This window comes from Cryptotermes secundus, unplaced genomic scaffold, assembly GCF_002891405.2.
Source record: "Cryptotermes secundus unplaced genomic scaffold, Csec_1.0 scaffold279, whole genome shotgun sequence".
In the NCBI taxonomy this organism is placed as follows: domain Eukaryota; kingdom Metazoa; phylum Arthropoda; class Insecta; order Blattodea; family Kalotermitidae; genus Cryptotermes; species Cryptotermes secundus.
In genome coordinates, this window is record NW_019726227.1 from 67,274 (window position 1) to 78,381 (window position 11,108).

The window sequence follows — 11,108 nt, forward strand, 5'->3', positions numbered from 1 at the left end:
AAAACACATCATTCATAACAGAAACAGCTCGCAATAGCCACAGGAACGTTGCTGCAAGACAGGCATATGTAACGACGACTTAGCGCTCTTAAACGCGTGTGTCATTAAATACAGTCCTCCTGACAACAGGCCAGTGAAAAATCTAACAATCTACAGCAAAACCATCAATTATTATGGGCGTTATAACATACGTGTGCAGCTGGACGAAACATACACGTCGAACCCCCCCAGACGATTTAAATCCCTGACGAAACATACACGTCGAACCACGGCAACGGGTTAACACGCAAACCTGACACTAAAGAACACTCCCTACAGGCAGTACTGAATCAGGGAATGTATGAACTGCTCCAAAAATCAAGCAGCTAGGCTTTCAAATTTTGTACCATTTATTGCAGACATTCAATTTATGTGATGTCTACCAGACAGGAACTAGGATTAATTTCTTGAAGATGAAGCTTACTAGGCTGTCAGACTGGTCACTCTACTCCATCTTTTGCAAAGGTCTGAAATGTATGGTGCTTTACCTCCTTGCAGTTTTAGGACTGGTGATAACTGAAATTGTAGTGCTGAATCTTCTACCTGTGATACCAAAGACTGATTACTATTTGTATGATTGAGGTTTTCACAGCGGTGACTATGAAGAATGTCATCTTCTGGGATGTGGTGCCATGTAGATCTTGTGTGAACCAATGTTCCTCTGAAATGTCAGTTCAAACAAGATCTACACGGCGCCACATCCCAGAAGATGACATTATTCAGATTACTGTTTATTTTTATTGTTACCTTGGAAACACAAGGTAACATAACGAATGAGCTGAGAAACCATATCACTCCAGGGTGTGCTCACCTTTGATCCCAGTATGCAGCACTGCGTGGCGAGCGAGGTCTTCCTTGCGCACAAAAGTCTTGGTACACTGTTCGCATTCGTATGGCTTGGCTCCCTCGTGAACATACTTGACGTGCATGATGAGGCGGGACCGACGATTGAAAGCCTTGCCACAGTGCTCACATGTATAGCCATTCTCTCCTGCAGTAACAATGGTTCAGTTTGATGTGAACTGTTGACAGACTTTATACTAAACCTTCATATGCTGACCTTTGTACTCACCTGTGTGATGGAAAATATGAGCTCGTAACTGTGAGGCCTGTATGAAGCTCTTGCCACAGAACTGGCAGCTGTGGGGTTTTACCCCTGTATGAGTCCTTACATGGCGGTTCAGTGTCTCCTTTGCCGCAAACTTAGCTAGACACTGCAATGAGACAGTCACAATGCACAGGAAACTCTGAGAAAGCAAGTGTCAGTAGTATGACGTGTCAAACGGCTCTCACAATATTCACATTATTGACATGTCAACTCATAACTGAGTCAACAAGGACAGAAAAAAAAAACAGTATCAACAAACATTTCAATGTGCAAAGATTTAGGGATTGAGAAGCTTGCCTTGTGAGCAAAATGGCTTGATACAGCGGAATTCTAATAATGAACGTACAGGCAGGCCTGAACATGCCAATGTTCATGACCATACAAAGAATCTATAAAAATGTAGGTAGGCATTTGATTCAGGACCTGTGCAATGCCAATTATGAATAAGTACCAGGAAAACGTTTGCATGTCAATATGTACCAATTGAAAGCGAATGATATTTTCACAATTCTGCACACAGTGCGAACACTACCTGTCAAGGTGCAACGCAGCAGCCACCGATATGCCCTGGTCTTCCTTAAATTACTCAACTTTCTTTTATTTATCCATTCATTCTTGTTTCTAATATTATATATGTTTTCATACATGACTAGCAAGACATATTACTAAGGAGCAGAGACCATACAAGGTATTAGCTTCTCATCTCAACTGCCTTAGGTCCCTTTATTAAAACTAACAAGCAGTTGCAGCGCAATGAAATCACAAGGGAACATACCTCACAACCGGATCCACTGAGAGCACAAACAGCAGAACACAGTTAGTGAAACATAACAGCACACAATGCAAAAGATTAGTATTTGTGAGTAAACAGCATGAAGAATACAGACACTGCTAAAAGTAAATATCACAACTTGGACTAGAAATAAAAGCAGAAATATTAGGTACATGTCCATGTGTAGTCAGCAGAATACAGGATAAAGTCAAAATGTAATGTGCATGATTCCATCTGTTTGTTTTGTATTTGCATGAAACTTGGTATGCCCGATATTTCAGTGACTGGGTACCAAAGCTTAAAGCTGACTGCAGTGACTTCTGTATATTCCGGCATGGCCTAAACTTCAACAGAGCTGCACACTCCCCACCCTATGCTGTTGACTTCGTAAGTTTGCTCAAGTCTTGTTAAGATGTCACACGACTCAGTGAATAATATAGTGTCAAAATGTGACCTACTTCTTTACACTCATATGGCCGCTCCCCTGTATGCATGCGTCGATGCTTCTTCATGGCACCGCTGGATGGGAAGCTCTTGCTGCAGAAGTCACACTGGTATGGCTTCTCCCCTGTGAATCAACAAGGAACCCTCATTGTTTTGGGGAAAGAAACCTGGATCAGTCATACAGAGAACAAGAAGCTTACCTGTGTGTGTGCGCATGTGTATCTGGAGCAATGTGGTGCCATGGAACTCCTTGTTGCAATGCTGACAGTTGTATTTCTTCTTGCGCTTCACCTGGCCCGCATGTGCACGCAGATGCTCACGCAAGTTGTCCTTGCGACTGAACATACGTCCACACACCTACAAGCAAGATAAGCATACTTCCAGACATGGATCTTGTGTAAAATGAAAAGGAAGATTAAAACCTGTCTGCACCTACCTACACAATCAATTTCATGGTTCACGATTCTTAAATGGCGGACTGTTACAGCAAATGTTATGTTATTTCACTACCTGACAAGGATGTGAGGGTCGGGGGTTGCCATCACATCCTGTCTGGATGATGTGGCGCTCCAGGTGGTACTTGCGACTGAACTGCTTATTACAGCGTGTGCACGAGTATGGCTTCAGCCCTGGAACATGACCAAACAAAACATATACACCCCAGTTGTTCTGTGAAGTGACTTGGGGCATGAGGACAGCAGGCAACTGGAGCTCTTATTCACCTGTGTGTGTGTACATGTGCCGAGCCAGAGTGCCCTTGTCAGGGCAACGAGCCTCACATTCTGGGCAGGAGTACGTGTCACCTTCCAAATGGATCACACGTCGGTGTCGCTCCAGACTCGACTTCAATTTGAAATTCTTTGCGCAGTCCACACACTCAAACTCACCTCCCTGCAGACACATGATATATTATGAACAATGGATCAATGTGAAATTTAGGTTCTCGTGGCAGTGAGCTTGAAGACCAGTCTTCTCAGAAATGACACCATGTAGTCTAGCACAGGAATGTCAATAAATATCTATGAGACTACATGGTGTAACATCTTAGAAGATGGTATCTTCAATGAGGTAGCTGGTTCAACTCCCTTTATACCCCTTCCACTTGGAACAGAGAACCAGGAATCTGCACTACAACTAAAATGAAAAATGCTTTTGACTTTGGAAAGCAAACTGTAGTAACATGTGTGCTCACCAGGTGTGCTGTCTCCAGATCCTCCCCACAGCAGTGGCACTTGCCTGGGCCTGTTGCCGTCGTCTCATCAATCAGCTCATTTACCTTTGTCAGCATCACTCCTGCAACATTGTGAGTCACACATAACGCAAGAGTCTTCACTAAACAGCTGATTGATGACTATTCAGAGGGGCAAACAATGTCTTCTTATGAAAATCCCTGGATGCTATCCTGAAGCAGTTCAATCTGGATCCAACCTTCTCTGTCTATTTCTCTAATACCTATTAAAATTATCTGTCCATCTATATGCTGACTTGCAGCAGTCTTCGTGTGTTTTGGGTCCACATAGCCTCCTCTACACTTCTTTTTAAAATACTCTCAATCTATGTTTAGGCATTACATTGGCAGATCAAGTTTTACACCCACATAAAATTATTGTTTGATGCCATACAAGGTAAAAATTCTATAGGGAGTCAAAATAAAGTATTTGTCATGTCAGTGACCCACCTTTCATCTTCTCCCTAAGTGCACTATCCATCACATCGGAGGCCAGGGGGTCTGCAGGTCCCATTACCTGCAACTCTGGCTCAGCCACTGCTTCAATTGCCTCAACCTTTGCCACAGTCACTTCCCCCACAGAGGAAACAGCAGGGCCTGTTCCTTGACAGAATTTCTGGTGGCGTCTGAAACCCTGCATGTAAGAGCAGCAATGAGAAATGCAATTAATTTGTCACTTATCCATCAGTCCCTTCAATTTCTGAATCATAATGAAGCACTTAACTTGATGGGATGTTGTGGTGTATTTCTCACTTTAACAAGTCTTCTCAGTCATTCAGAAGGGACCTGACTGTTGCAACCTGAGAACTTACCGAGAGGTTCGTGAAGTTGCGCTGGCACGCAGCACATGTATACTCTATAGAATCCACAACCTGTGGACTCTCGCCCAACTTCTTGGCCCTCTCACTGGTGGCTCTGAGACGGCCACGCAGTTCGGGTTTGCATGGCACTGGGGAGAGAATCACTGCACTACAATTGTGTTATCTCACTCAGTACTGCAAAGCAAAACTTGTAACATTTCTCACCAAATGATTCATCAAAGCCCAAAATCTACTTTTCTTACCAGTTTCATAAACAACCAAAAATAATCAGATCACAATTGGTTCAATTGTAATTAAGTGGCCTTGTGACATAACACTGTGGTGTATTGGTTAGCATACAGCTGCTGTCAAAGGGATATGTTTCAAAGGCAGTATGCAGGCAAATCCACCATTATGACTGCTCAGCTCAAACCTGTTTACTCTACCGAAACACCCTCACACAGAATGAAAGTGTTGGGCTAGAGGGACTCACCTTGCACCTCAGCAGCGCTGTGGTCTGGCTTTTCTGCATTCTCCTTGTTCTCCATGTGCATGCTTCTCTGTGGGCCTGTGTGCACACAGAATATTTGGGAAATGTCATCTGGATTATGAATTGGTGAGCACTGTGCAGGAAGTGGTCACAGTCTATTTAAAACACTATCAAAGTACTTCCGTAAAAGGGCTGAGGAAAATCAAAGCATCAGTTATAGAAGTCTTAGTATCATGTCCAACATTTGTACCATGCATTTCTTGAATATATTCTAGATAAGTTACACTGCTTGATTGAAATGATGTTCTGTTCCACACAATTCCACTGACTCCACTGTCTCAGCCCTCCATCAATGCTAATAAAAAATGTTTTTTTTTTTCCCTAAAACAGTACTAGCCCACCCAAAACTTAATCAGAAAGTTTTTACCATAGTGAGACATCCTAGAATCAGGACTCATTAAGGAACCTTAATGCAACACTCTGTATCCGAATCATCCTTCAACCCGAAAATGGTGAGGCAGGGGGACATATTGTGCTACAGGGTTCTGTTTTTGCTTAAGATTATTTTTAATCCAACTTGGACACAACTGTCAGGACCCAGTCCATTACTTAGTATTATGAATTTTGGGCTTAATGCATAGCAACTATAAGACAAAAATATACATAAGCAAAATCCTTAAAGAATGCTGACACGGTCTGAAAGCCAGGCAAATTGATTTTAAGGGTACAGGTGCTGACCAATTTTCGGAAGGTAGCCGGTTCGGATCTCGTCGGCGGCAACAAATGACTATCCTCCGTCTTCTTGGCATTCTTCAGTACCTCCAAGGGATTTCCGGAAAAGACCGCTTCCTTCCACATTTATTCTACATCATTATTCACAAATCATCCTATCATTCGAGTCTGTGTGCATCATGTCTGGGCTACTAAGAGCATTGTTAAATGAAATAAAGATTTTAACACAGCGTTATGGGTACTAATGGATACATATCATTTAGGAAAACGTCAGTTTTTAACTTCAGTTCATGCAAATTCCACTTAAATTCGATCACGTCAAACCTGTGATTAGACCACCCCCTGCCCCCTCCAGAACCATTCTAGTGGCTATATTCCCCTAATATCATATTAGGTACTACATAATGAACGTGTTTGTGTATATCAGCAAGCATAATAGCACATAACTTACCCACTCTAAAACGTATACTGCAGTAATACAGTGTTTATTTGATATCAAATTATTCCTACACTCCCCTGTAAGTCGTCAACCTAAGCGTCACCGTTACATCACCAGCGGACTAATTCGTAGGCGCTTCACTCAACATTGTAGCCATCGTTTTATCTTAAACAACCTAGAAATTTTATTAATAACATATTTCACTTTGTTTCGCTCCCAAAGCGCAATATCGTAAAACAGCTACAGACTTTAATGAATGCCATGCTATGCCAGAAAGTAAATCTGTTTGCAGTTAATTACTGTTTAAATTCTTAAGCTTGATCCCAGTTTAGTTGGCTATACTGAATCGCTAGTATCGCTAGCATGGAGCACAAAACCGACAGCAATAATGGCGGTGAGAATATGCTACTAATATTTTGCGCATATTACATATATATTTGCCAACCAATCACAGACAGTTCTGATTTATTATTTTATGTTTCGTTTGTGATAACTGTTCGCAGTCAGTGACTGACAAGTAACGATATTTAATTCATTGCTTTTGCGTGTGAATTTTGATTTGATGACTTGAAACGGGAGTCTAAGCCTACACACGACGTTGCGTATAATGTAAGACATTTTATTTGCACGACTCCCATGCCTGCCACACCGAATGAAATTGAAATGTATTGAATTTTCTCAAGCCAAAAAAATATTATGGTTATGATATTTCATCGAAATTTGTGAAATACTACTTAGATTATATGAGTAGTCTGTTCAGTTGTCTTTGTTGTAACTGAATGGAAGTAAGTGTTCATATTTGTGTTATGACATGTTATACAGCTACTGGTGTAGCACGAAGGGCCGTGGAATGTACCCTGATTGTGTTATAATTTTTGTAATCCTACTTGCAATACAAAATGGATAGAATAAGAATATGCTATGCTTCTAGGTGCTTTTTATCCATCCTGGCGGCAGAAAGGACTAATTTTGCAGCTTTTCCATGGATCCAGCATGGTGTGTCAATTTAAGTTAAATTCTGAGTTATATAATAGGAATACAAGATATAATAAATTCCATTATCCTACATGTAAGTTGACTGTATTTCAGAAAGGAGTGTATTACCATGGTACTAAGGTTTTTAATTGGCTTCCTCCTAATATAAGGAACCTGGCTCAAGATGTTAAACATTTTAAAATTGTTTTAAGAAGATTTTTGTTGATGAAGTCGTTTTATTCCTTGGAAGAATACTTTGATTGTAAATTTGACTCCAGTAATTAACTGTGATTATGATATTGAATAATGTAACGAGTCTTATATTGTTATTTCTATGTAGTGTTATTTGTATTATCAAAGACTAATTCCTTATCCTATATGTAGTGGAGTTCATCATCATCAGTAATCTGTCAAGACGACAGGTCCACAGTCTCTTCCAAAACAATTCCTCCATTTAATGCGATCTAGAGCTTTCTCCTTCAAATGACAGTATCCTCTTCTGTCCCCAAGGTCATCCAGCATCTTCTTACGTCTTCTTCCTCGTCTTCTTGTCACTTCTATCCGCCCCTCTATCTTTCCTTCGATAACTTCTTTTAGAAGGCAGTTTCTGCGTAAAACATGACCAATCCAATTAGCCTTCCATTTTCTTATTTCGTGTAGGATATTCCTCTGCTCACTGACTCTAATTAACACTTCTTCATTTCTCACATAATCGGTCCAACTGATCTTCTCCATCCTTCTCCAACACCACATTTCGAAACTTTCCAGATGTTTCTGATCTACTGCCCTAAGTGTCCATGTTTCAGCCCCATACAGAGCTATGCTCCAAATGTAGCATTTCACTAGTTTCTTCCTCAAATTTAAGTCCAATTTGCTGGTAAAAAGATTATTCTTCTTGCTAAATGCAGCTTTTGCCATGGCAATCCTGGATTTAATTTCACTAGTACACTGTTAACCAGCTACCCAAATATTTAAAACATTTCACATTCTCCAGTTGTTTTTGGTCTATCTTTATTGTGACTGGGAGTGGATTTATGGAATGTAAATAAATGATGATGATGATGTGTCTGTTTTAATGCATGATGTAAGGGCTTTGGTATGTTTTGCTTAATCATTGTCAAACTATTAAAGGTACCCCAAAACTGAAAAACTTCTGAACTTATGAAGGCCATTTTCCTATTACATATTTCTAGCCATAGAAATCTTCTGTTGTGAATATCATAGTTATGTATTGTTAGCTTATAGTCCAGCCAAGAAATGAAGATTAGCCTATGTCTGCATTCAGTTCATTCCACATAAACTCAGAATTTAGCACATGCACCATGTTTATAATATTTACTGATGTATTATTTCTGGGTTTTGAGACAGTATGTTCTACCCTTACAGGGCTCTGGCATAGAGAGGAAAGGTTGGGATAACCTGCACTATTGATTCTGCTAGAATGCTGCACAATAACTATTTCTGTAGCAGACATTTCTTGGAAAGTGATTTCACTGCAGCTGAAAGGGTACACCTGAAAAGAGTGGCAGTTCCATGTGGCTCAGTTTCAGTTCCACTGTCAGACCCACAAACTTCTGGCCCTTTGTTACCTACTCTTCTTTCTTGGATCCCTTGCCCTCAATTATAACTCCCATACTCATGCTGTACCTCCCACCAGAACATGAAGCAAGTCACTGGTGTCCTCTGTTGTAATATATTTCCATCCATATAGACAGTTGTTCCACTTCCTGTCAAATGTCTGCAGTCCAACCATCACCATCATATTGTTTATGTGAAGGTAAGAATGAAGTATCATAATTTTATGAAATATTCAAATTATCTGCTTCAGCTAGAAACACCCAAGAGAAGAATTAATATCAGGATTCACTGTGAACAAGGGTTGGAACTTTAATAGTGGCAACACTACTGTAGAGATGCCATGCAACAGAACCAAATAGTGTTGCTAATACCTCATGTTAGTTACATACCTACCTTACCTCAGAGCAAATGGACTCTCCCTTCCCACATCATGCGCACGTGCAGTGACGAGAAGAACAGAGCCTCATGTTAGCTGATGGTCTAATGTAATGCTGTCATGATGTTTTTGAAACAGGAACAATGGAGTTTGATAAAGATTGAATGTGCCAGAGGCCGTACAGCACGACAGTGTCATCAAGGTCTTCAAGAGGCTTGCGTGGAATCTGCATTGCCTTACAGAACAGTGGCAAGGTGGGTAAAAGCCTTCAACGAGGGACGCCAAAATGTGGCAGACATGCGTCGGCCATGTCCTAGTGTCTGACTGGAGTGTTACTGGAGAGTGATCGATGCCATATGATTCATGAGCTGGCCCGAGAGACAGGATTAGTGCATATGACTGTGCTTCACATTCTGAAGGAATGCCTGGGCATGAGAAAAATTCCATCACAATGGATTCTGCATGATTTGACGGAAATGCAGAAATGGCAAGCTGTGGCTGATTTGTTCGATCGATGGAGCTGGGAAGTGCTGTACCATCCATCATACTCCCCGGACTTAAGCCCTTGTGACTTCGACTTAATTCCTAAGATGAAGGAACCACTTTGTGGCATTTGCTTCAGAATTGTTCCAGACATTCTTCAGGCAGTAGAGTGCTCCATTCGAACTATCAACACAACAGGCGCTGCTAAAGGTATCCTACGACTTCCACATCGCTGGCAGCGGGTTGTACACAATGATGTGACTACATTGAAGGACAGTAAAACTTCGAAACATGCATCTATTTTGTATCAGTTGCAAATAAATAGTTGCCATTATTAAAGTTCCAACCCTCGTATTTTGTAATTGAGTTTATTATCCTTTTCTTAGGTAGGAAGATTTAGTATTTTTATTCAGCTATTTTATTATTTTGGGTATATTATTCAGTTTTTTATTACTTTAGCCAGCTTATCCTGTTCAATATTGAACTTATTTCATTATTTTGGTTATATTGTTCCATTAGGTATTAATCTTGTAAACAAGGAATGTGTCAGTGTCATGAGTTTTGTCATAGTTCTGCAATTATTTTGTTGCTTTTAATATATTATTAAATGCAGTCTTAATCTTGTTAACAAGAGTATTTCAGAATCTCGAGTTTCATCATTCTAGTGAAATTTATAATAAATGAAAACCTCAATATTGCCTGCTATATGTGATTTATGCTACATTAGAATGTAACCAAAGAACTGTGTTCTCAGTAGCTGTCATAAGTTATGAGCAAAGTTATGAGGTTATATCTCTTATGAAAACAGAATTTTCTTTCAAATTACCCATCTTCAGCTTACCTAAACACTTACAAGTATTCTGTGTATGTCATAGTTCACACAGTCTCAAGTGCATTTCATTAAGGAGGTGTGAGCTTGATGTAAATGAAGTGAAACTCTCTCCTGATGTGTATGAGTGAAGTGATATTAAACTTGTTTTGAAAAACAACAACAGTGGAGTAAGAACTGTGACAAAGTTATTATTGATATTCATTGAACTTGTGTTTGTGTGGGGGTGGGAGCAGAATGCAAAGGCTAGTACTGTGATAGCATAACTGTGATACCGACTGTTAGCTCGTCATTGGCAACAACCATTTTGTAGGAATAAATAAGTCATGGCGCCTATGTTGTCAGCCAATAACATTGTAGTTTCCTGGGTGTGACATGAGGAATTGGTTCAAAATGAAACTGTAAAGTGACAGTTGTGGTATTTGCTTATTATTGGCATTGCTTATGTTACAGGGGTAAACAGTGTTTTATGTGAAAGCATGTGGCTTAGGTTTATAAGTGTTATCACCAGGGCCCGTATTTTGATGACATGTCATCTTTTTTTTTCCTTGTATCCTTTGTAATGCTCTTAAGTATATAAATCTCGAATATGAGCTGCTGGTTACAGAAATGTAAATTTTATAGGTAATTTTTTGACATTTTTAGGTGTAAGGTCATTTTTTCATTTTTGGGGTGATTTTTTTGTACTTTTAAGGGTATTTCTTGTCATTTTGGGACATTTTTCTCCATATCTTTTCTAAAATGTGAATAACAAGGAAGCAAAGTGTTTTCTTTTCTCCTTTGGATAATTTTTCTGAATTTTTTCTGGTCATTTT

General features: G+C 40.0%; 1 protein-coding gene and 1 long non-coding RNA gene across 3 annotated transcripts in view; one reads left to right on the forward strand and one right to left on the reverse strand.

The window, feature by feature from the left end:
• The window catches only part of LOC111863991 (zinc finger protein 260), a 9,351-nt gene extending 2,976 nt beyond the window's left edge, over nucleotides 1-6,375 (reverse strand). The window contains exons 1-11 of the mRNA XM_023850871.2: nucleotides 6,065-6,375; nucleotides 4,885-4,959; nucleotides 4,404-4,540; nucleotides 4,042-4,225; nucleotides 3,556-3,656; nucleotides 3,086-3,254; nucleotides 2,874-2,992; nucleotides 2,564-2,720; nucleotides 2,378-2,487; nucleotides 1,112-1,253; nucleotides 851-1,030 (exon numbers count right to left, since the gene is read on the reverse strand). Of these exons, the coding sequence (XP_023706639.1) occupies nucleotides 851-1,030; nucleotides 1,112-1,253; nucleotides 2,378-2,487; nucleotides 2,564-2,720; nucleotides 2,874-2,992; nucleotides 3,086-3,254; nucleotides 3,556-3,656; nucleotides 4,042-4,225; nucleotides 4,404-4,540; nucleotides 4,885-4,945 (1,360 nt within the window). The 5' untranslated portion in view covers nucleotides 4,946-4,959; nucleotides 6,065-6,375. The remainder of the gene's footprint in view (nucleotides 1-850; nucleotides 1,031-1,111; nucleotides 1,254-2,377; nucleotides 2,488-2,563; nucleotides 2,721-2,873; nucleotides 2,993-3,085; nucleotides 3,255-3,555; nucleotides 3,657-4,041; nucleotides 4,226-4,403; nucleotides 4,541-4,884; nucleotides 4,960-6,064) is intronic.
• Nucleotides 6,376-6,423: 48 nt separating this feature from the next.
• Nucleotides 6,424-11,108, forward strand: part of LOC111863993 — a 5,289-nt gene continuing 604 nt past the window's right edge. The window contains exons 1-3 of one of the 2 annotated variants that reach the window (XR_002842712.2): nucleotides 6,424-6,837; nucleotides 6,984-7,121; nucleotides 8,414-8,804. This is a non-coding gene — a long non-coding RNA (uncharacterized LOC111863993). Of the gene's footprint in view, nucleotides 7,122-8,413; nucleotides 8,805-11,108 lie in introns of both variants that reach the window. The other variant, XR_004512970.1, reaches the window with a different exon arrangement.